Source organism: Euprymna scolopes, chromosome 5 (genome assembly GCF_053919585.1).
Source record: "Euprymna scolopes isolate OS-2025 chromosome 5, ASM5391958v1, whole genome shotgun sequence".
NCBI classification, from domain to species: domain Eukaryota; kingdom Metazoa; phylum Mollusca; class Cephalopoda; order Sepiida; family Sepiolidae; genus Euprymna; species Euprymna scolopes.
The window spans coordinates 134,228,576-134,255,699 of NC_136486.1; the positions used below are offsets into that span (position 1 = coordinate 134,228,576).

General features: G+C 31.6%; 2 protein-coding genes across 3 annotated transcripts in view; one reads left to right on the forward strand and one right to left on the reverse strand.

Moving 5' to 3' along the window:
• The window catches only part of LOC145276987 (ubiquitin-like protein 7), a 59,592-nt gene extending 57,579 nt beyond the window's left edge, over positions 1-2,013 (forward strand). For both annotated transcript variants that reach the window (XM_080128554.1, XM_080128555.1), the window contains one exon: positions 1,610-2,013. In XM_080128554.1, the coding sequence (XP_079984680.1) occupies positions 1,610-1,738 (129 nt within the window). In that variant the 3' untranslated portion in view covers positions 1,739-2,013. The remainder of the gene's footprint in view (positions 1-1,609) is intronic.
• Positions 2,014-12,968: 10,955 nt separating this feature from the next.
• The window catches only part of LOC145276988 (apoptosis regulator BAX-like), a 54,144-nt gene continuing 39,988 nt past the window's right edge, over positions 12,969-27,124 (reverse strand). Inside the window, exons 3-4 of the mRNA XM_080128556.1 lie at positions 22,304-22,531; positions 12,969-19,897 (exon numbers count right to left, since the gene is read on the reverse strand). Of these exons, the coding sequence (XP_079984682.1) occupies positions 19,796-19,897; positions 22,304-22,531 (330 nt within the window). The 3' untranslated portion in view covers positions 12,969-19,795. The remainder of the gene's footprint in view (positions 19,898-22,303; positions 22,532-27,124) is intronic.

The following is a 27,124-nucleotide window of genomic DNA, read 5'->3' on the forward strand; positions in this document are numbered from 1 at the left end:
CTCAATAATGAATTCCAATTAAATAATATAAATAAATAACGTTATTGTTTCAGCACAGTTCAATAGGTGCATAAGTACTGAAAATACTAATAATGTAAATCATTTATCTCTCCTTTATATAATTGATCACATTGGAAATAGCTGATATCCCTCTGATAAAACCTGGTCTAATTGACCCATGAATAATGTTTTTTGTTTGTTTTTTTTTTTTTTATTATTTTAGATATTATTCATCCAGGTCAACACCAATCCAAACTATACTTTGTGTGTGTGTGTGTGTGTGTTTTTTTTTGTTTTGTTTTTTTTTAAACTTTTATAGATTTTGGCTTTTATCTAGATATACATATACACGTTTTTTTTTTTATTTTTCAATTCCAAAAAGCTAGAATTTGCAAATTATGCCTGTTATCATTTTCAGTTCACCTAGACAACCTTTTCCACACAATCATTCATCCTTTAGCACTGTCCTGTTACCTCTGACCTCCCAACCTGCGAATGTTGTATATCTTTGTTCATTTCTGTTTTGGAATTGTAATAAAATAAAATGGTTACCTGTGATTTTAGAAGGATATTTTTTTAGCCTTTTAAAGCCTCCATTAAGGCCCCAACCACAGTAGCCGTATAAAAAATATACTTATGGCAAGTGAGCAACACAAAATGTAGGAAATCACTAGGCTCAAACATTGCTGACACTATGCTTAGTTTTACTATAAGATCAACCATTTAAAATTGATGCCCAGATACAGATAATTGTACATCCACAAGATGTTACAAAAAAAACTGCTACTGGAGAAAAAGAAATAAGCAATAAAAACAAAAGTTGTATATGTAGAGACCCAAGAGTTTATTTTTTCAACAGTTCTCCACCAGTAGAGACAACCATTTCAAGGCAGGCACAAAATGAATCCCATACTTTGGAGATTATGTCCTTGTCTATAATCGCAAATGCCTCTACAATGACAGCCTTCAGAGAGCTGAATGTTGTGGGTATGCTTGTTGGTCTTGACCTCAATCACGCCTCTAGAAATAGTTGCAGTTCGGTGAGGAGAGTGACAACGTCTGACGACCAGGAAGGAAGAACTTTGTCCGAATGATTTTGGCCTTGTGTGCAGGAGTGAAGTTCTCCTGGAAGATGTAGAGGTGTCCGGTGATGATTTCATCTATCCAGAGTTTCACTACACTCTTCAGAACGTCTTGGTATTTGTTACGTTTGATGATATACGTTATCAGTTTAATAACCACTAAAAATGATCAAAAGACAGCGTATAACCATGAAAATATTTAACAACTTACAGATTAAATGGTAATGTAGAAGCCACTGAATGCAGGATGATTTAAATTCTGGGGATGCTTTTTGTTTACTTCTCAAACTGTCATGGCGGACTTGCTCTACTCATTCTTCTTTCTTCAATCCAAGGGAAATAACTCTTATTTTTTAAAGTATACCTAACAGTTATTTTGTTTACTTTTTGTCAAATATTGGATATTACTGCAACATCCTGTATATATTGCTGCAATATAAATTTCTGTACTTGCAAATCATACGTTATTTACAATCTTTAAAATGAAATGTTTTCTTACTCTTTTTTTTTTTTTTTTTTCTTTTCAGACTCAACTGCAACAATTAAGAGATATGGGAATCACAGATGAAGCTTTGGCAAGGCATGCTTTACGCGAAGCAGGCGGAGATATTCAGAGAGCTCTCGAGTATATATTTGGTGACAGTGGTGGTATGTAATTAATAAGCTGCCTCCTCTCGTAAGGGCTTGATGTGACATAAGACGGTCAGGCTTACTCTATGATTTTATTTATTATTGATAACCATTGGCTCTAAGAATTGCCCCAATCTTGGAGGATTGTAAGCCTTATCTGAAAACCATCACTGCTTATAAACATTACTTTTTATGGAACAAGCCCATCATCTCTATTGAGAAGAAAAAAAAAACGTTTTTAAAGAAGTTATGTATTTGAAAATGTCTGTTTACTTTAAGTTAATAAAAGATAATTCTTAAATAATGTTTTTACATTTTGTTGTTTATGACTAGTTGTGTGCATGAAAACAAGCAAAATATATAATTAGCCACACTGAAGAGCTGTGATACAGCCAAAACAGTGTGTAGATGACACACACATACACACATGTATATTTCTTGATTTTTCTTTTTTAATGATAAATACACCTCAATAAATCGATAAATACACTTTGCCTCAGAGTTAGTTTTACTTAGAAAATTGGGCGCTTATACAGTTTAGTCAAGACATTAAAAAATGAAAATATTGAAAAAATGTTATATTGTACGTACTCGTTATAGACTGAAGTTCTCTGGAAAAACATTTCACTTAATTTCATCAAGTAGTTTTTATTTTACAGCAAAAAACAATTTATGATACCGAGCAAAAGGTTCGATTTTTAGGAAGAAAAGCTAGTAATAAAGATGGGGAGGGAGTGTTGGCGCTTTAACTGGAGTTATCTCCCTTTGGCGTGTTCAACAAATTTCGTAATGGCTGACTTCAACACGCTCTCATAAAAATGTGTTTTTCTGCTATAAAATAAAAACTACTTAATCAAATTAAATGAAATTTTTTTTCGGAGATCTTCAGTCTAAAACAGATACGTACAATGTAACCTTTTTTTCGATATTTTCATTTTTTAATGTCTTGACTAAACTGTACAAGTACCAAAAATTGCCTATATTTATTTGGACGTAGATAAATCTTTATTTTTATTTTATTATTTTTAAAATAGTAATCTATAGACATACATGTTTCAAGGTTGCTACCTCTCATCGGCATAGCTGTGTCTCTCTAGAAATCGAACCCTTGACCAATCTCTGGTCCCCCCTCGCCAATCTTTCACGAAAAACACCCGTCTAGCTGAATCCACTGTGAAAAATTTCCCCCACTCTTTATCTGTGCCTAAATCAAAACGTGGATTCCATGAACGAAGCTTCTTTCTTAGAACTGCACGCCTGTGGAACTCTGTTCCGGCTGCCTGTTTCCCACCTGACTACAACTTGGATGTCTTCAAGTCCAACATTAACAAATTCTTAATGAACCGCCCCTTAAGTAAACACTTCATCAAATCTCCACACTAACGTAATGTACTTGCAATAACCCTTATCCCTGAGTGGCTTCCGGGCCTTGATAAGTGGTGACCACTGTGTAAAAAAAAAAAAATAAATAAAATAAAAAATGTGTATTATAGTTCAGTATGTTTAGCATTATGCCATGAAATCCTAGACAAATTTACTGTTTATTTTTATTGTTGATAAACATAGATTTCTTGTTGATTCCTAGAGAGACACAGTCGAGCTACACTGATGAGAGGTAGCAACCTCAAAACATACATCTCTGTAAATTACATTATATATGTTGAAAATAATAAAAAATGAAAATAAAGATTACTGTTTAAAAAAAAAATAAATACAAATATATATTATATATGTATATATACTTTATAGGCACTTAATTTCTTCAATTCTTATGTTAATTGCTGATGGCCTTAAAGTAAAGATGTTAGCCTACAGAGTCAAGGGTGATTTTTGTGACTGGGTTTGAATGTTACAACCAGCAGTAATTATCACTTCCTACACTGATGATTGCAGAAGCATGAAATACTAGTGTCTGTAGGTATAAAAATAATTGTTAATGTTTAAAATATATTTATTGATATAAACTAATTTACAATGTTGTGACACTGGACATGCTAATGTTTCGAACAGATGGTTGGTTAAAACCACAAGTCCTTGTGAGGCAACTGCCACAAAAGAAAGCCAGTTCTCAAAAAAACAAAAATCAAATATATATATATATATATATATATATATAAAAAGAAATATGTCATAGTTCGTTTGAAGGCTTGTCAATGCAAGAATTATTCAGTCATTGGAAACAGATAAATAATTCAAAAGGTTCAATAATTTTTAAAATAAGTATTTATTTACCTGACTGTAAATGCTATATTTTCTCATATTTACGGGGGCATCCCACATTTTCAAGAAGTAAGAAATGTAGATCAAATCTCTGTGCTGTTGTTTTCCGTTTGATTTAAATTGGCCATTATATCTTATTTTGTCTTGAAATGCTATTTTGAATGTTTCTAATATTTTGTTAATTGTTGAGGAAATATACCATTTACAGTAAGGTAGATAAATACTTATTGAAAATTACTGAACCCTTTGAATTATTTAGCATTATTTATCTGTTTCCAACAACTGAATAATTCCTGCATTGACAAGCCTTCAAACACACCTTTATTTTTATATATATAATTTTTAAAATATCCACTAACATGTTTTGTCATCTACGACTCATCAGAGTGGCTGAATCTGGCGAGATTCGAAATTGGGACCTGTGATAAGAAGCATAACCCCTACCACTAGGCTATCTTGCATGACTGAATGTATCACGTTTTTTTTTTATGTAGATGTTATTTATTTATTGAGATTGTCAGACTGACTTCCTCATCTTGGTTGTGATAGTCACAACGTTTCGGCCGTTTTGCCCTCCCGCCTGGGGAACCGTTTGTTAGGAGTCTCGAACCCAACCCTTTATTATTATTACTAGCAAGACACCCGTAATAATAATAAAGGGTTGGGTTCGAGACTCCTAACCAGCGGTTCCCCAGTTTGATACAAAACACCTAATGAAGGCGGGAGGGCAAAATGGCCGAAACGTAACTATAACAAACAAGATGAGGAAGTCTGTCCGACAATCTCAGTAAATGGAAACACCTCATCTCAAAAATACAGACAATTACTAGATATTATTTGTTTTTGTTTTGCAATATTTTTTTAATGAATTCAATTATATATACGAAAGTACATTTTTACTTAAATGCAAGTTGAATTCATTCAAAAAATATTGCAAAACAAAATATATATATATATATATATATATATATATATAAATAAATATTAATAAAAAGGTGGAAACTGCAAAACTCATTGCACCATTATATATGTCTTAATTTGTTTTGGTTTATGTTTATTTGTTACAACTCCGTATTGTATTGCCTTTTATAAATTATCTTTATATTCATTATCACTAAACACAGCTTCAAACTACATCAACCTAATGAAATTTTCGTTACAGTTGTATATATTTATCACTTTCTCGCTATGATGGGATGTGAGTTCTCCACTGAATTTTGCCTTTTTCTTTAATCCAGAAAAAATGAATTCTTGTTTTGTTTTTATTTGTTAAGTGACTTGGACTTTTCAGGAGTGTCTAGACTGCATGAAGTTCTCCTCGTTGGTTGCAGCTATTTATTAACATTGCAGATGTCTACACATTTGGTGTTACCAGATGAGGCTGTCTGAAGATATCTGCTTCCAGACCTAAAATGCACCAAACATTCATTTTATTGTGTTTTGTTCTTTTCCTCAGTGTGCAAAGCCAAAAACAAAACCAGCAATTTTCCTCTGCAAAACAATTAAACCAAACACAATGAATAAATATCTGAAAATATAAATAACTTGAAGTGTAAAAACTTTTACCAAATTGACCGATTTGGCATTTAATATAATCCAGATATATAGCATTGAAGTAGCTAGCATGAGATTTGTGTACCTTTCGACATCTCCTCAAATGTCCCTACCAGCTGATACTTATGACTTGCCCATCCAATCACAATATTGCAAGGAGGAAAGACCCAGATATACTTATTTTTATTAGATCACCTTCCCCTGAGCTAAATTGTTTCTGTGAAATTTAGCTTAAGTATCTTCTCTTCTTAGGGTCTGGACATAATCTATCCACTTTTTTTCGGAATTGTTTCTTACTCAAGCTTTGCCATGGTGACCTTTGATCCACTGGTATCTCTGACCTTGAGTAAAAAAAATGCCTCCATTGGAGAATTCTGACTTATCGAAACAAGAATTGCAAACGAGTCATAAGATTTCCATTGGTATCTCTTCTGTACTTTCTGTGACCTCTGTAGTGTGCTGCCTGGGTCTCAACTGATTCCAATGTCTTTTGCACGGAAATTTGTTTCCTTTCATATCATATGATCTGTCCAATTCTTTTGGTTATTATTTTTTCTTCCAAAATCATTCTTCCAGCCCTAAAGTTTTTTGAAGAAAACTCTGTCCTCTGGCCTATAGACTTTAATCATATGTTTTTCTTTTATTGATGGTTTCTTTGCCAGAATTGGCAACAACATATTAAATACAAAGCATTTTTTTTTTTTTTTTTTTTTTGCAAACATTACTGATGATAAATGTGACATATTTGGGTTTGGCGTGATTCTGTAAACTGCCAAAAATTTCTGAATACTTCTTTCATTTGTGTCCATACTTTGATTCTTCTTGAGAGCTCGTTTTCACAAATTTTGCGTCCTTTTCAGTCATTCCATTTGATCATGGCTGGTAAATTGGTGTTGTCACATGTTTAACTGACAATGGTTAGCAATATTCCTTAAATTCTTTTCCCGTGAGCTGGCTAAAGTTTTCTGGAGTCCAAAACAACTAAAAATTTTGTTAAGTGCATTTATCATATTTGTTACCGTGGGATGTCTGCACTTCACAATTTCTGGCCATTTTGTAGAGCTGTCTACAATGGTCCATTTATGGGCCCTGCATAGTTGATATGCAATCAAGCTATGGTTGAATTTTCACCAGCAGATCCTTAGCTGCCAGTTGTTTCACCACTATTTCTATGTCCTGGTCTATTCTATTCTAGGCCAATATATGTAACCTCTCATTAAAGATTTAATTTGTTAAATTCTTGGATGGCCTGTGTGGAATTCTTTGAGTACTCTCTTCTGCAAAGTAGCCGGAATTACTACTCACATATAGAAAAAGGTGACACACTATTTTCCTTTTTATTTTTCTCATTCCATCAGACATGCTTTTTCATTTTATTAATGAAATCCTCCTTTCATGCTGCTTTTTTCACATCTATCATAACCAGAAATTCTCTAATCTTATTGCATAAGAGACTTGACAATTCACTTTGGTCTTTTAGTGCCGCTATTACTGTTTCTTCGAGTGGTTCTAAAAATTTAAGTCATGCTGACGGTTTATCAAGATTAATACCTATGTTTTTTAATAGTACATATTCTATTTTAAAATTATAATTTAATAGAATTACACTCCAATGCTGTAATCGATTTGCCGTGTGCATTGGTATACATCTTTTCCAAGCAAAATTGGTTATCAGTGGTTTGTAATCTGTTTGCAGCATAAAATAAAAACTGTGTGAAACTTTTCTACAGTGTAAATTATTGCTAAACTCCCCTTTTCAATTAAATTGTTTCATGGGCAGCAATGTTTTTGAGGCATGTGCTATTGGCTTTGTAGATCCATCTTCAAATTTGTGAAACAGTACAGCATTCAGTCCCTTATTGCTAGCATTTGCTGTTACAATGATTTTTCACCTCGGATCAAAATGTGCTAATGACAGGTCTGCTACCGAACAGCTTTTTTTAAAAAATCTTTTTAAAGATCTTTTCACATCCTTCTGAATAGATCCACTTTGTACCCTTTTTTTTATCAAATTATTTAACGGCGCTCTCATATCAGATACTTTTGAGATATATATATATATATATATATGCTTTAGTAACATACTAATCCTCAGAAAGCCTGCAGTTTAGCAACGTTATCAGATGTGGACAGCACTTTCTGGGTCTTGATTTTTTTTTTTCTTTACTGTCAATAACTTGCTCTAAATATTTTATCTTCTGTAAGAACATGTATTTTTCAGAACTCTGCTTGAATCCATATTCTTCAATTCTATGAAATACGGGCCTAATATGAGCTTTGTGTTGCGTCTCATTTTTGCTTTTAATAAAAATATTATCTAAATATGTGATTGCATATTCCATACCTGCCAACATTGTCTCCATTATTTACTGGAATAGGCTTGGAGCTACCTTCAATCTAAAAGGTAGACAATTAATTTTTAAATTTTGTATTAATTTTACTCCAATTTGTATAGACAATAACTTTTCTACATACAAGAGAAAAGGGCAAGTTCTTACTTTCTGTAAGAACTGAATAAAAAGTCTTTTAAATGTCTCTTGTAAAGTTTTAAAAAAATCTAGAGAGAAAAAAGAATTACTCACTTTCTGTAAGCAACAATAAGCCTTTCTAACATTCTCCCTTAGTTTTTTTTTTTTTTTTAACTTGTGAGGCCGTTTCGGTTAGTTTGTTGTTAGACTTTTGTTCATACCACCAATTTATTTTAGGAACCTATGTTTTCAGTGATGTCCATGCGTCCGTCCATTAGTCCGGATGATTGCTAGATAACCGTCCATCAGTTTTTTCCTGAAATTTTGCCACAAATTGTATTTCATTAAATAGAAAAAAAAAAAAAATTTTTTTCCAAAAATTCCTGTCGCATCCCCAAGGGCTCAAAAGAGATCAAAAATGCCCCCAAATGACACGTTTTGCCCCATAGTGCACACAAATGAATGGCACAGAAACAATGTTGCCACTTTTATTCCATTGATTTGTGGTTCTGTGCTTGACATATCTTTCCTTGTCATATGCAGAGACAGAGACAACCAGGGGATGGCAATTCTGATTACCTGTTAAGTAGGCAGCTCTTACACTACCATGTTGCCACCACCCGACTAATTCCCAACCTCCAAATGCAAATTTTGTCCAATTTTATTTGTTTAAATCAACCGTATACAAACAGACTTAATTTACATAACCACATATCTGAATTCATCCTGGATGTTAAAATAAAGACACCATGATTTGTTGCAGCTAACGCTTGTACTCGTGATCAATGCAGCAGAGTTAGAATCCTCACCATTCAAACATTTGAGCTTTCAAATTGCATGCAAGGCAAAGATAGGCCCTTTTCAGAAATTAACTTCTAAACTAGCTTATCTCTACCAGGTCTTTATTTTTTTCTTAAAAGCATTCTTATCACTTCCTATTTTTTCCTGTGCCTTCCTCTCTGATCTAACCCTGCTACTTCAACTGTTCTACATCTACTAACCCCAAAACTCTCATCCATTCTTTTGGTATAACCAAAGCAACAAAGTCTCCTGCTTTGCACACATCTCCCTATATTATCCGGATTTAATTCTTTTTTTTTTTTTTTTTTAAATTCATCAGATCTAAATCTGTCTCCATGACTTGTATTACATATATTTTTATATCATTTCTCTCCATGCAATGCATGTCGTTAACCTTCACTGGCTAAGTTTCTCTTCCATACATCACACTACTTGCACATACCTGACAGTCTCTTCCTTTGTTCAACAGTGGTAACATTTTGCTGTTTAGTGAGGCCAAAAGTTCCTTGAACTTACTCTATCCACTTCTAATTCTTCTAATCACACAGGTAAAACTTAACCTCAATAGCGTTACCATCCATGTATACGTTCTCCACGTTTGACTTCTCATCCATTGTCTTACATTTTTGTCACCCTCTCTTAACTTACCTGCCCTTCTTGTGTAAATAATGGTTTTATAAGTACCCCAAAGAAATTGAATTGCATTCAACTTCCCCCACAAACTGAGCAAAGGAACTTTATTTTTTGGGTGGGATGGGGAGAGCTTTCCAACACTATAACCATTGTTTATTACTTTGGTCTTGGTAAGAATCACTATCAGACCTTTACTTTTCATGATATTCTTCCAAGCCTTTAGCTGAACATGGTTTCAAAGACGAGAACTAAATCATCATCATCTCTCCAAGACAACCCGCATGGAACTCTCTAGACAATGCTTCTAAGACAAATAAAAAGCATAAGAATTGGTACAGAACCCTGTTGTATTCCTACTTTAAGATTAAAGTTAAAAACACTATCAATAATTCCCCCCTCTCTTTATCTGTGCATAAACCTAAACAGATTCCATGAACAAAGCTTCTTTTTTTAGAACTGCACGCCTGTGGAACTGTCTTCCGTTTTCCTGCTGACTACAATATGGTTGTCTTCAAGTCCAATCTAAACAAGTTCTTGATAAGCCTTTCCACTTAAGTTAACAAATTTACTGAATTTCCATTACTGACAATTACTATATTGTTCAATTGACTACTGTACATGCTTTAACCCTTATCCTCAAGTGGCCCCTGTGCCTTGATAAGTAGTGATGCCTATGAAAAAAAAAAAAAAAGTGTTAATTCAAACATGACTCAGCATTTCTGTACATTGCTGGATCAACCTTTAAAAACCACTCATTTGCTCGTAGTTTATGCAAAGACCACCAAACTACTGATTGGCAAAATTTTCCAGATTTACATAAGCTGTATTTTACTTATTAAGGTACGTTTCTTTTCCCACCAGGAAACCCTCCTTGTTTGATGCATATGTACCTCTGGATCTTTGGTGATTAACTATCTTGCCTCAAACAAGGGTTTCCTTGCAAAAAGTTTCCAACAGAATTTTTTTTTTTTTTTTTATAAGGAAGTTACCACTTATCAAGGCCCAAAGGCCACTTAAGGATGGGTTAACGAGTGTAGAGGTCAAAAACAGAATAGTGATCGTTAGTGGTAGAAATCAGGTAGAATTTGATTTAAAATGACAGCTCAACAAGAACTTGTTTACATTTGACTTGAAGACAACCATTGTAGTCAGCTGAAAAACAGGCCAGTGAAACAGTTCTAGGAAAGAAGCTTTGTTCATGGAATTTGTATTTAGATTTAGGCTCAGATGGAGAAATGAGGGAAGTTAATAATAGTTACAGATAGACAAGTGTTTTTCTTGTGAAAGTTTGGATGATAGATTCAAGCTTAGACGAGCACTGCCATGAAAATAATAGAGCTGAGACAAGCTCGCTTCCGTAGGAAAGAGGTTGCAGGGAAGAGAAAAGAGCATCTATTAGGTTTCAAAGCCGGTTTTGAGCAGCTCCTCTCCAGATGTGGCAACAGTACTTCGTTTTATACTATCCATCTTATATCATGCCACGTTTAACAGTACTAGTGAAACAATGTCACAAAAGAAACAAATTGTCAAGGCTGTTACTCAGAAGTTAGGACCCCTCTATTAGGCTAAAAAACTTTGCATATCATCCAATATTTTATATCTTTACAAAACCACCATTTTGTTCATGCATTGTGTATTGTCGACAGACATTGGAGCAAAAACAACTTTTAACCCTTTAGGTACCATTCTGTCAGTTAAGCTCCAGTCCATCACATTGCCACGCAGTTGCATTTGTTCAAACTCCTTGGCTTAACATTCACAGGCAACATGGATTGAAACACATGTTAAGGACATTGCCAAGTCTGCTGCAAAGAAGGTGGTCTATCATGTTAGAAAATTACTCACACCTAAGAGTATCCTACATAGCCATCATTTGGTCATGCATGGAGTATTGTTGCTACATCCGAGCTGGTACAGCTTTCATTATTTTCTCCTTAGATAGGGCCCAAACTATCAACCAAGCTTCAACCTCTGTCACATCAACGCAATGTTGCATACATGCCTATTTTACAAGTATTTTAATGAAACATGCTCTGATGAAATCATGTCACTGTTGCCCCTCCCCCAATAAGTAGCAAAATCCCATCCCATCACTTGATGCCCCTAGATGCTGAAAAGCCTTCTACTCTAATAGTTTCTTCCTTTGAACTGCTAGACTTTACTGTTTACTACTTCCCTGATTGTATTAACTTGCAAAAATTTAAATGTAATGTGAACAGATATCTCACTGCTCAACTCCCTACATAGTCCTCTGTAGACATGGTCCCAAATAATAATGGCTTATGTCCAAAGTGCAATATGCTTTGTTGGAGGTGACTTAGAGCTTTTAAAAAAAATAAGTGCTTGTTTTTAAGTACTTTCATGGAATATGCTTTAATGAACTTACTGTGCTTAAACTCCAGTAAACAAAAAATACTCCAGATCTACCTATCAGCAAATTTCCACCCCTTTACTATAGAGGTCCTTAAATGCTAGAATATTTTTTTTACTCTGATATCTTCTTTCCTTAGGCAATTCAAAAGGCAAGCAGTCTATCTGCTCTCTTGACAGTATAAACATGCCGAAATTTCAATGTAATATGACGAACAAATATTTTGCTACTTGGTTATGATGGAACAAGAGCAAGCTACTCCCATGGATTAAAGAAAGAGTTCTGTACCGATTCCAGAGTTCAGCAAGATACACCTGAAGGAGGTCGGAGGTTACATCAGCCAAAATGTTGTGAGAATAACATCCAAGATGAGAACTAGTTTACATAATCCAAAATCAAGCAGGTATTGAAAAGAAAATCGGCAACATTTTTTTTATCGTAAGGAGTCAAATGTTGTAAAGATTCTCTTCAAAATGATTGATTTGATGCATCTCTTTAATGGTATATTAACCTTTTTAAGGGAATGACAAAATACCATATTAAGTATTTTAGCCATTTTTAGGTGTGTGCGCGTATGTGTAAGGGAATGACAAAATACCATATTAATCCATTGAACACGGACAAGTATTTTAGCCATTTTTAGGTGTGTGTGTGTGTGTGTGTGTATGTATATACAGCTTTCACTCTAGGCTGGTTGAACTGACTTTCTCTGAAGGAGGAAGTGTCATGGGACTTAAATTCACAAGTGATCCCCAGTCACATGTATATCCCGATCAGGGGAGATGGCATTAGGTTTTTGCAGGATAATGTCAACATACTCCCACATATAGCACTTGATGTTCCCAAATGGTCACCCATCTGGTACTGACCAGGCACGACGTTGCTTAACTTTGGTGATCTAAAAAAAAACTAATATGTCAATATGATTATGCTGTATATTTCCAGGTGCATAATTAGTGGCACTATAATAAGTGCTACAGTTTGGAGATTGTACTTCAGCGAATTAAAACAGTCTTATTAAACAATCCATATAGATCACATTGCTCAAGACGTTCAGAAGGATGCGAGATTGATTTAATGGATATTGTCATGATCTATGTCAAGTTTAAGTCTTCACAGATCCATTGTAGTTATTTTCTAGGTTATAAATACTGAGTTCTGCCCAAATGAATAAAGAAAACAGATTGAAAATAAAAACAAAAACAAGAGTTGTAGGAAATTTTTTTATTTTTATGAAAAAAAAAAAAATATGGTGGTAAAGTGAAAATGCAAAAAAAAAAAAAATAAAATAAAAAAAAAAAATCGGCATTGCCTTCAAATGAAGCTGAGATCAAAAGGGTCAATAGCAGATAAAAGGTAAATGCAAGAAGAAAAAAAAAAAAAACTTCTCTTCTACACCGGTCGATTAGAAGATTACAATTATCATTGTTTTTGTTTTTTTAAACATGGTAAAATATTATAAAAATAAAAAAATTCATGAAATCTCACATCTGCTTAAAATAACTTTTAATTGAATAATTTAACAAAAAATTTTGTTGCTAATAACTTTTTTACTTAATTCTTAATTATTCTCCTTATAAAATAATTGCTCTATGAATAATTCATTTCAGTTATTTCTGTATCTAAATGTCTGATCATTAAAGTACAACCTCCCTAATCAGGTGTCATTCTAATAATGTGGCAATTTGTTCTTAAAGATTTGTAATTTTAAGTATAAATGACTTCTTAGTATCTGCTGATACTACATCTCATGTTTTGTTATTGATCAGTGAAGGAGCTTTGTATCTACCTCTACCGTCATGGAAAGATAAGTAAATAGGACCTTCACTGCTTATTGCTAAATTTTACCCACAAAGATTTTTTTTAATCTGTAATTTAAATTCAAACAAATCTTGTTAATTTTCACAAAAGAACGAGTTTATTTCACCTATGAGAGAGGGAAAGGAGGGATGGAATCAAACCTTTCCCAAGGGCATTCTTGAGCATGGCACGCCGAATAATCGGCACTATCAGATGTAAGACATAATAAAACCACTCAAATCCCTCAAATCATGAGGTTTCTGAATGAGAGAGGCTGTATAGTAATTAGAACATAATATTAATATTAAAAACTCAAACATCTTGAACCCTTAATCTTCTTCAAATAAGCGTCAAAAATATAAATTATTTAAATAATGTAAAAGAATTGCACAAATATTAAACCTTCAATTGTAAGAGGTTGAAGGCTGAATGAGCAAAAACGGATTGGAATTGAAATGAAGGAAAAAAAAAAATTTTTTTCTTTTTTTTTTTAGATATGTCCAAACATTTCTAAAAAAAAGCTTTGTCCGTCTGTAAAGTTAAAGTTTGAAATATCATTTTCATCGCTTAATAGGTTGAATGAATATATCTTAAGAATCGATCCATTCTGATTGATGATTTCTAAATATTTATTGTGCGTAGTCAATAATCAATACTGATTTTACGTGGTAAGTTTTATTGAGCAATTTAAAACAGAATTTCTTTTTTCTTCTTTCATCTGATGTTAGGAGCAAAACAGAGTAGATGGAAATATTTTTTTTCAATGCAAGAATAGAAAAATGAAGTGCCTAACGACATACAAAAAATAATAAACAGTTGTTCAAATGTATAATTCGGAGGTGAGGTATGTTTGGCAGAGTTTTTTTTTTTTTTTTTTTAAAACAAGAACATTTTGATAAGTAAAGCCAGGGTCCAATTCCCACCACCATTAACTTTGATCTTGAAAAGTCAATAAATGAGTATTAGTTTAATTATTGAGGTCAAGTTATATTGAAAGAAGTGAAACTCTTCTTTGTCCATTGTTTCGGAAAAGGGAGCTTTTGAGTCATTCCTGATTGGTGGAGCAATTATTTTGTTGCTATGTGCATACTATGGTCCAAATGAGCAAGCACCAAGTTATGTTTTGAAAGAAGACCTGAGTGTACAACTTTCTTAGCAAACAATTTACAGCTAAAACAAATTGGAATCATTGATAGCACCATCATTTTAAGGAATTGCCGCCACCTCCTCCTCCAAGTATAGCTGCAAATAAATAATAGAATGCTAAATACATGACTAAAGATGGAAGGAGAATTGTTACCCTTATCAAAAAGCGTACGGATATTGCTCCGATCAAAGTCAGAAGTGCCACCAGAGTATGTTATTGACTTGAGGAATCACTTTATATGGATTCTATACTAATACATGCATAAGTACAAACTTTTTGAAGATTAAAGCACATCACATACTGTTCATTGTTTTTTTAAATGTATTAAAAAAAAAAAAAAAAAAGAAAAGGAAACTTCTATAAATGATTATTACACACACCAGTTTGTTGCACTGAAATGCAATGATGTACTTCCTGGATTCATGAAAAGATTCAGGTTTAAAAAAACCTGAGACTTTCTCATCCAGGGATCCAACTTGGAGTGATCAATTCCAAGCTAGTATTCTGGCAAAATTAAAAAAAAAAATTAACAAAAAAAAAATCGTGTGATGATATTTTTGATAATGTATCTTACTTATTACGAGATAAAAGAAAGAAAAAAATAAAGTTTCTTTCTGTTAAATTGTTTTATGGCTGTGAAAATTGTCAGACAACTTTTCATCTATCACTTCTATTGAATTGTTTAGATTTTGTAAAATTTAAAAAAAAAAAAAAAAAAAAAAAAAAAATTTTTTTTTACATATCCTCAAAAACCCAATCAAAAAGTGATAAATATATAAAAATATATAAATTATTACTTGTTGAAGATTATGTGGAAGTGGAGTACTTTGGGATACAAACTTCAAAGCTCCACTTGCAACATCAGTAAGCTTCTAACATTATTAAAACACAAACATATATATATTAGTCATTAAGAGAACAACTGTCTTGACTTGTCTTGATGTTGCATATAAATATTTTTTCGTATTTAAACAATGCAGTAACAGAACCCAAATCGTTTTTGCCAGAAGATTTTTCTGAGAATAGAAATTGAAGAAAATCATTGACAAAGGAAACCGTTTTATCTCGTTTCCTCAATTTATGAATTGTAAGTATATTTTATTCAAAATAAAGAGGTAAATGGTAAACTAAAAAACATGAAACTAAAGAATCGACATGTTAATACCCACCTACTCTTGTCAGGTGTTCGTAAGCCACACATCTTTAAGAGTTTATTCTAATTACTTTATGATTTTTTCTCTCGTTCTTTAAAAGAATCAATTCAGTGTTCTTACAACCAAAAGGCTTCAAAGTTGTTTCTTTGACTTTGAAAGCAAATGGCAACTTTTATGTAAAAAAAAAAAAAAAAAAAAAAAAAAAAAAAGACTGCATTTTTATTTGAGACATTAATTTAGATAAGAACCAAAGAAAAGAATTTACTCAAAAAATGTATGGGTGGTTTCCTTATCTTAGGGTCATTTTAGACTATTTCCAGAATATAAATGGTGTTGATAATCTAGCTTTTTACCGAAGACTACAGAAAAGTTTTTCAAAAGGTTTTCATAAAAAGAAGGAACACGTAAATAGAAGATTGAACTATAGAAACTGTTAATTTTCAAATCACAGCAAATTCACTAAGATTATTATTTCTTCATGGGACAACCACCTAGGATTATTCCTATATGAACTAAAACTGAGTGCACAAACAATTGTAAGTATACTCCGAAACATTATCAAAAGGAACCTTTCGATGGTCTTTAACATTATGTTTGAATAATGACTTGTTGCCTTACATAATATACATCAAACAAAAATCAAAAAGTGTCATTTAGTTCCATAGTAAATGTTTGTTTCCATTCCAAGCAAGGCTGGGTTGCAAGTTGAATTTGTCTCATGTTGAAAACCCGAAATTAGTGATGAAACCAGCACATCACTGAGAACTCATCTCTCAGCATCTTAAATATATATAAACTAGTAAGGACGAGAGAGTTTGGTATCTCTGCATGAGAAAAATAACATTGCTCATCTCCAGTGGATAAACAAACTTTTATACTGAATGCTACCTGGATAAGAATTTTATAGCCTCCTTATCATCGTCATCATGACCAGTCTCTTATTTTTTTATGATTATGCATGTAGAGCTAATCAACTCCAATAATACTCTCCATCCAGGCTTATGAACCAACCAAGTCTGTTCAGCCACAAATATGCAGCTAGCAGTAGTATGTAATTCCCCTTCCAACCGGCACTCTGTAGGGAGGTATGAAATTGTTTATTAAAAGGTATACAACATGGTTGAATCAGTAGAGTCTTCTTTTTACTGCAACATTGTCAGGTTCATGCCTGCAGCTTGTTGTTGTGACCAATGCAACCACTCAATCATCCCAAGTGCTGCGGCAGCTGCTGTCATGGTTGATGTGCATAAGGGAGTCATTTAGTGGTCAGGTCTCTGGTGTCAGTGGACAGTACTGATAAACCTACAGCAGTTTTTTCTGAAGATATGGAAATGTATTGCGGAAAAGGAAGAGCGCCAGTTGGATTGCATTAGAGATGCTGTTAGTGCTTGTTGTATGGCAATTTCAAGATGGAGACTATCAAATTAAAAAATTAGTAGAGGCATTAAAAAACTTTATAGGGTAATCATAAATAATGTTTCTGACCAAAAAAATAAATCAGCATTCCTTTTATCAAAACTACAAAATATAATTATTATTATTACTGCTGTTCTAAGTATTTGCTATTGTGTTAAGCACTTCTGTATCAAACCATATTTGATATTAGGCAGTGAGGTTTTTCTTTATGTAGTGATGGTACATGTTCCTACATTAGTACATCTATTACCACCTGTTAATCTCCATTTAAAACTGGACTCACCCATAGGCAAAGAAAATTTCATATTTAACTGACGTTGCCAAAGTTTTTCATTCTATTTTCAAACCTAGTATTTAAGGGAATCAATATTTGTTTGTGTTTTGAAGAAGATTTTACATTGCAATGTCAACTATGCTAAATATACATTTGAAAAATTTTTAAATTGAGAAAAAAATTATTCTTGGCAAAATATAGCTACGCTCGTGGCAAACAAAGTTAGTATTACTAAGTTGCACAAAGAATGACAAGACAACCTCAGATGGATCAAAAGAGAATGATATGAATAGTAGTGTAATTGGTTTTATCAATTCATTTTCATTAAATGTCAAGCAACTAGAACAACTAATGATGTAAATTTGCATATTGAGAAAGAAAAAAAATCAGAAAATTAAGTTTACAAATATAAGTAAAAAAGAACTTTTAAATAAAAATTTTAAATTGAATTCAATAAACACTTTTCTTCTAAAATAATATAAATATTAATTTATGAAAAAAAAGAAAAAGTTTTATTAAAATATCAAAACTGAAAACCTTTACACAAACTTAGATAAAATTTTTAAAATTAAAGAATCTTTTGATATTAAACATTTGAAAATGATTCAATGATGGGATAAAATTTGATGAGATCATGAATTAAAAAAAAAAAATGTAGATATTTGTTTTCTTATAAGATGGATACGAAAATTAGTTTATGCAAAAATTATTTTTTTTCTTTAAGTTCAGTTAAAAAAAATTTGTTTTAAAATGATTTTGATGAATCTTTAAAAATAAGATAAAGAAAACATAGGGAGAATAAAAATGGCCCCCAATTTTGTAATGTCTTTGTGTCGAAAATAATGTTAACATTTGAAAAAAAATATATCATGTTTTAACACAAGACATTGTTATTTGCAAGTAGAAAATAGTTTTTTTTCCTCTTGACTAATAAAAATTTAACATGAAGGCCATATTTTACAAAGTTATTTAAAAGAATCCACTCACATATTTTATGCTAGGGTGATTCAAGGCTAAATAGAAGCCTCTGTCAAAAATATAAAGCTTTCACACCTAGCACAGTGTCACATACATACACAGACTTAAACATTCTCCTTACAGAATAAATAAAACACATACTACCAAATTAAATGAGTGGATTAATTAAAAATAAATAAATTCAAATAAATAATCAGTTAAATAACCAAAGAGGGAAAGAGTATCAAAAAGTAAGAGTCTATCCCAGAAAAAAAATAAATAATGCAGCAAGGTGAACTAAAACAGACTTTGAAGATATAGCTTTTGTAATTAAAATGAAGTTAAAGGAACAAAACTTTTGATTGAAATTCGTTTTTATCTTGGATGGATATGCCATTAAAAATAAAATTATCACAGGTAAGACATACAAAATAAAACCAGAAAAAATATTGTAAACTATAATATATATAAATAGAGAAGTTATGCAAATTTGTCAACAGTTTGAATGATAAAAACAGAATTACATTTTCACTAATTTAACTTTGATTTACAACTACTGTCTAAAATTTTATGAAAATTAAATTTCAACATTTTATAGATAATAGAAAGATAATTTAATATTGTGTACTTATTAGGTTTCATGCAATTGACTAATTCTTAACATTAAAAATTTGACTTATAATCTTATTATATTTACTTTGTTCACAGAGAAAGACATCATTGTTTATTAATCGTACTCGATCACAAAACATTTCCGTCTAGTCAGCGACTTTCAAAGTGTGAAACTACTGTTATATCACTTGTTGCATTCTTCCAATCAAAGTTCATTCTAACATTTGGAAAGAAATATTCAAGTTCATTTTCCTACTTAATTCATAACTAAATGTTTATGGGTACATCATTATAAAACAATAAAAACACGTCCGCTAAAATGAACTGATTTTGTTGCTTTTAATTCTTAAAAAAAAAAAAAAAAAAAAATGCAACCGCGCAACTTTGACCCCCTCCCCCACAAAAAAGAAAAAAAAAATTTGAAGAGAATTTGGATTATTCAGGCTACTATTTTTTGGGGAATCTTTGAGTTGAACTGCCTGAATAATCTAAATTATCAATCTCCATTAGATTTTCAGGGAGGAGGGGTGTCAGAAAGAAAGAGAAGCTGAATGCAAGTCAAGAAAGCTTCAATTTTGGTGTAAAAAAACAACAACAACAAAAAAAAAACTTTACCACCATGTTGGTTAGAAAAATAAAATAGAGAGATATGCATGATAAGTCTAAGGCAGCAGAGTCATTTTCTCACATATCTGTAGACAACTACGCAGACAGCTGCAACAGCCACTGCAACAAAAGCCACCCGTGGGTAAATGTGTTTAGGACTCAGCACGGCAACCTGAAAAGAATAAAAGAATAAAATAAATTACAAAAATACAAGATAAAATAAACAATCAGATAACGGACATTATATGTTGAACTTAGACATTTTTATAAACAAAGGTATTAATTGAGGGTTTGAGTAGTAGTCATATAGAGAAAAGTTGTAATTTTGATGGTTTGTGCCAGGAACCACACAAACTTCTGCAGTTTATTCACTGTGCTGAAATAACTATTTTGAAACTCATTCTCCACATAAGGGAGGCATTGTTAGGTTTTCAGGTAAGACATACAAAGGAAAACAAGAAAAACTCAAATCCTTATCCAAGTGGCCTGTACTTGAGCTAGCACTTTAATAAACAAAAGACACCATAAAAATTGATTTTAACTTGAAAATTCTATCTAAAAAAATAACATGGTCCATAAATTGCAGAAATACACAAACCATAGGCCATTAGATCCAGTGTGGACACCAACATAGTTATAGAAAAAAAATGATATTCCTTTCTTTGGGGTTACCAGGGAACAAACTAGTACTGGGAAAACATTGAAACTAGGTCAAACAGTTAGTCAGCTATCTTTTTCTTGCTATCATTTGAGAAAAATTTTTTAACTGTTACACTCATTAAAAACAAACAAAAAAAAAAAAAATACCTAGGCAATGCCACAGAAATTTTGCTTATCTTTAGTTATAAACAGTTAAGTTGCAGATTTGAGGAAAACATGGGTGATCAAAGTTTTCCAAACCGCTCTATCAAAGTTGATTTTATTATTTTTTTGTTATTAATGATTTTCTTTTTCTATCCAACCATTTGGGCTAGGATCAAGTGGTGCAGTGGTTAGAGTCTTTGGAAAAATCGATTGTTAAAGTGATATTCTCCTGAAGGTTGAAGGTTCAATTCTCAGTGTGGGCGACAGAAATACAATTGAGAATTACTTAGGACCTCTATCCAGTCATTGCTGATAGAACGAAAGCATGTTACGCTTGTGAAGTAAATAAAGGATTCTGTTCGAAATTCCGTCCAAATTCCAGAGCTTAATAGAAACATTCCTGTGTTTAATAAGATACACCTGAAGAAGGTCAGAGGTTACATCAACCTAAACACTGAGAACAGTAGTCCGATGAATCCAAATAATCTGGATCTTTGTTTCATCACAGGTACATATCATACAGATTTTCTTTGTTTTGTTGAGGTTTCCCAGGCAACACAGGATGATCATGCTAGTGTTAAAAGTATTTCATTAAATAGGAGAGTTACATGAGATGTACAGAAAAAATAGCTAACACTATAATTTATTATATAAAGGGCAGTTAACAAAATGGAATAATTAAACGTTTTTAACATCTTTTTAAGACTTCTCCAGTCAAGCATTTTCCCCCTCTCAAGCCAAGGACAGAACAGATACATTTTGATAGCTCAAAGACGAAGATAATGTATTTTAGTTTCCAAAGGTGAATGTAAAAAAAAAATAAATAAATAAAAATACTCAACGTTGTACTTGTAAGCGTTTAGAATTCTCATTCCAATTATGATTAAAAGCCATTAAATGATTTTTATTCTGAAAATGTCAGAATTTGGGCTTAAGTTTAAGAGGTCTTAATAAATTGAAATTCAAGGAATTTTGTTTAATTGGTGTCTAATATGCATGAATTAAATTTCATTCAAATTGAAGAAATTTTAATTTTCAAAGTTGAGATTTCACCTATATTTTATGTCCCCTTAAAATATTACAAGGAAACTGAACATTTTACAAATTAACTATTGGTATTAGTCATCAATTCCAGAAATGATTGTAAAATTTCAAAATGGAAGGTATCTGAATTTTCACAAAAAGTTTATTTTTATAACGTTTCTATGTAGATTTGTCATGCAACAGATTAACCATCAGTTCTAAGTGATAGTCTTTTGAAGGTTGAAAGTTCAATCCTTACTAATAGTGATAACTATTATTAGTAATATTAAAATTTTATTATTTAGTATTATTTTATTAGTAGTAGTAATATAAGTAGTATTTATTCTATTTTATTATTATTAATGTTTTATTATTAGTATTATTTTAATACTAGTCTTTAATGTATTTTATTATTAATAGCAGTATATTTATTTAGTATTATTTTATTTATTATTTATTTTATATTTTCTTTATATATTTTATTTATATATTTTATTTATTTTTATTTTATCTATTTTTATTTTTTTTTTATTTATTTATATTATTTATTTTTATTTTATTATTAAAAATTTGTATAGGATCCTAAATTTGGAAAGACGTACTTGAAGGTCAGAGTTCATATTGGCTGAAATGTTGTAAGTAACCAAAATGAGAATAATAGCCCTCATAATTTCTCAAAATATTATGAAACCATGAAATAAAGATCCCTCCCGAAACTCTTATGCAACCCTTTCAAAGGGAGTGTACTCACCCATCCTCCATGTTCTCTCACCCAATCACAGACATACTCTGCAAAATACTGGTATGACCAGCACATGAAACGTTTGAATAAGTTTATGCCAGACTTTAAGCATCGAATTGCAACATCAGAGCAAAAGAAAAACAGGACGATGATCCGGCTGTGTGTAATGCCCCCAGGATTAAAAAGCGCTGTGAGAAGGTGTCGAAATTCAGAATATGACGTTATGTTGAGGCCGATCTACGAAAAAAAAAAAAAAAAAAAAAAAAATGAATAAAATAGGATGATAAAATGAAAATTAAGGAGAAAAATAAGGTTTTAAATTACTTGTGCACGAGTTCAAAATTGTTAAAGAAACACTTGAAGAGTGTAGACTACCATCACCAAAGCCCAACACTATTGAAGTATCAATTTTCAATGTTATAACTAGAAATGCAAGCTTCAAACAAGTGAAAAATTTCCTTACAAATGTATCAAATGAAATCAAAATGGAAGTAATAACTATTAAATCAAACTAGTCTACATTAAATAAAATCCCATTACCTCAAAAAATGTACAAAATAATTAGAAAGTGCAACTTTTATGTTTGATTGCAAGAGCTAACACTGAATTTTCTTAATAGTAAATCCATAAAAATAACCCTCCAAAAAAGCAGATTTGGATTATGTAAAAACAGACAAACATTTCATAATAGGGGAAATATTTCCTTAAAATTGCATTCATAAAGTGTTCAATTTGGATTTTTTTTTTTTGTAAAAGGCAACTTAAAACCTTATATTAATTAATCCTACCATATTGATGTGGCCCTTTTTCTTTAAAATATAACTTTTTATGTGCATAAAGACAATATCGTGCACACCAAATTTTTTGAAAAAAAAGAAAAAAAAAAGAAAATTCGCATAAGTAAATTGCTCATCACCTAAAATATTAACCTAATTTTAAATGGCTTGTGACAAAACAAAAATAAACTTCACACAAGAGAACGAATTGTACACTTATACAGAGAAAAGATTACATTTCGTTTAGATCTAAATTTATTAAAATAACCCCCCAAAATAAAAACATAAGTTAAAATTCAATACACTATATTTACCCATTTCATACTCTAATTATCCTCTGGTTTATATTAATGGTTAACTCTCTCTCTCACACAGTCACCTTTTTTTTCTTTTTCAATATTTATGCTTTCTTTGTATTGTTTGTCATTGCTTTCTTACACTTGTAACAGAATTTCTTGTAGATAAACTAGCTTTTCCTATGTAGGAAATGTCATTAGTGTAATTTGAGTCATTGTGTGGTTTTAGTTTAACTCTGACATCATCTGCCTTTTGTTCAACTGTATAAATTCCTATTGCACAAGTCACCTACAATCACTACAAATCACCAATACGTCGCCAATTTCAACCACATGTCCATGCAGTCTGCTTTTGGGCGGAACCCCTAAAGTTATCAGCATATGCATACACACACACACACACACACACACACACACACACACACACACACACACACACACACAGAGCACAAAAACAAAACCATTCATAATATTTGAAACAGCATGACAAAACATTGGCAAATATTAGTTTAAATAAAGGTTTATTGAAAACAATACTTCAGTTTTACAAAATGCAATCTGTTTAACACTAAAACAGGTAAACAATCGTGGGACAAACTCTTAGCACTTGTGACTGCTTAATGTGACCCCCCCCCAACAAACAGCAAAATCTCACCTCTTCACTGTAGAGATTCCTAGATGCAGGAAAGCTTCCTACTCTAATAGTTTCTCCTCTCAAACTTCTAGGCTTTGAAATTCTCTTCCTCTTTCCTGATTGTACTAACATGCAGAAATTTAAATGTAATACAGACATCTCGCTGCTCAACTCCCTGAGAGCATAGTTACAAACAGTAGTCCTTTACGTTCGAGTGTCAGTAGACACTATTTTGAGTGAATTAAAGTGTGAAAAATAAATTAAAATAAGAAAAAATAAGAAAATTAATTAAAATAAAAGACATATCACGAGATGTACCTGTAATCCATTTGGGTCACAACCATGTTTTTTTTTTAATTTTTTTAAAATTTCATTTAAAAATTCATAAACCAGCATCTTAAGATTCTTTTTCATATAAATAAAAATAAATCACCATTTCTATATTATTATTACCATATAAAAGTATTATTATTCTTACATAGAAGTAAATGGTCCTGGATATGACCTTAAACTATATCCAGTAGTGAGGCCCCAGCTTGCGGGCTTTGGGGAGTGTGGAGCTACCCTTTAATTGCCATTGCTCCCAGGTCCACTCTAACCCGGAGTGGTAGTACCTGTTAGGGTCCCAACTATGGGTTAAATAGAAACAGACTTGAAAACAAATATATTCTATAAAAAAAACATTTTCTTCAAAATCTTTGGATCCAGCATTAAATAACCTGAAAAGGGTTGATATGCTGTGAAACAAAAACAAAACAAAATAGAAGTAAAGAGACTTCATTATTTTACTATCTAATTTTCATATGTGCTTGTATGTAAATTAGTTAAAGATGCTTAAGAGAACAGAGTCGCTCTTTAAATGCTTATAAAAACATTAATATTAGAGTGATTAGAATAACAGAGTGAGTCGGTGAGTGGCTTGTTCAGTTAATTATAAATTACGACTAATTAGAAGATTTTTTAAAAATCTAACTCAATCCCAGAACTAAATTATATTTTAGCATATATTTTGTGTTATGAAAGTATATAGGGAAAAAAAGCCTTAAAACAAACATTGATAAACTCCCATTAAGTATGCATATTAAAACCACTGAGAAAAGTTTGTCCCCAGTCTTTGTTAAGACATGCATCTAGGAAAAAGAAAACTAATGTAAAACCTGAGGTCTACTGTGGCAACCATTTGCATCGACAGAGATCAGCAGTGGTTCCAGAGTAGATGGTCTTACAATAACCTTTACCACTATACATAAATCATCTTTGTGTGGATTTCAGACAACTTAGTTGCTTGAACCTTGTAACTCTGGATTCGACGAGAGTCATATATATATATATATATATATATATATAGATAGATAGATAGATAGAGAGAGAGAGAGAGAGATAGAGAGAGATAGAGATTTTGTTATTGTTTTTTTTATGTAAAAAAACAAAAAAAACAATAACAAAATCTAAATTTATAAGCGATAAAAATAAACAGTATAATTAATCTAGGGATTATGGCCTAACGGTTAAGGCACCGGACTGTGGTAAACATGGTCTGAGGTTCGATCCCTAGAAACAGTTGAACTACGCTGACGAGAGGTAATGACCTTGAAACACGCGTGTACGTAGATTACTGTTTTAAAAATAATAAATAAATATATATATATATATATATATAATCTGATTTGCAAAACTCAAAAACAATATAATACAGAAGACTAACTTTTTTGAATTTACCTGTTCAATCCTTGATTGGACATGCAGAAAAAGTATATTTCATTCACGATTAAAAATTTTTAAGCAGCCATCTATCACCTTCAATCAAGAATGAAATAAATCTCATAGTAAATACTTTTGTTTAGGTTATTTATCAATTTTTAATTTGAATAGAAATTTTATGTAAAACATGTTTGTTCAAAAATTGAACATGTGTTTCAATGTTTAACAGACTTGAAAATTTGTTGATGGCAGAATATACATAGTGTTGGGACGATTAATTGGAATCGGAAAATTTTATGCCAATTTTCCGATGCCAAAAACGATTATTTTAATTATTTGATTCTGTTTAAAGTAAAATTTTCTACTGGTGATAGTAATGATAAAATATTTATCACTTTTAAACAATTAGTAAAACTAAAATCTAAAACTCATCCCTCATAAGTGTTTTTTTTTAATGCGCGAGGAAAAACATGTTTTAACACGTTTTTATGGTAATTGGAACAAATAACTATAGTTAAATATTTAGAGATTTATAAAGAATCAGAATTGGTAATTGTATTGGAGTCTGTAATTGTATCAGAATTTATTAGAATCGTCCCATATATCTTGATTTTTATAGAAACAAGCATTAACTCATCTTTAGTGTAAGTTTTTTTTTCTTATATACTTTAATCACACAAAATACATGTTAAAATACTCCACACCTTTCGGATTGAGTAAGGCTAAAAAAAAAAAAAAAAATTGAATTGTTCTAATTAGCCATAATTTGTCATTTACGCACCAACTGATCCATCCCTTACAAAATGGAGGTCTTATTTTCACCCTCTCTCACTGTATGCTGTTTGACTTGAGGCTTTTATTTTATACAGCAACTATTACTCTCGCTTCCGTCACTATTTGATTATTAACAATCAGCTGCAGAAAGGAAGGGAAGATATAAGAGAAAGACTAATTTGGTATTATGTTTTTTTATATTTTTAATTTAACTGGTTTTGCAAACTCACTTCTAATTGAACTTATGTAACCCATTGGGTTACTTCTTTTTATAGTATAGTAGAACCCTGGGATATGGTGGCCCTAGGATACGTATCTTTTTCAAGTTACAATGTGGAATACAATGTTGTTCCAGCCCATGGTTACGGTATTTTCCCTGTCTTGCGGTGTTATTTATAATGTTATTTGATTATATAAACGTGTATTATATACTGTACTGTATTTTGTTACTAATTTTTAATGCCGTACCCGGACAGAATTCACTCCAAACTAATTAGCAAAACGTTATGAATTTTGAAACAGCTGCTAGGTGTAAATGGTTATAAGGTGAGCTATATTTATAGTTTAATTTAGTTTTATGCAAGGAAGGGGTGGAACCTTCTGTGAAAATTCAGATACCTCCAACTTTTGTGAAATTTCAAAAAATAAG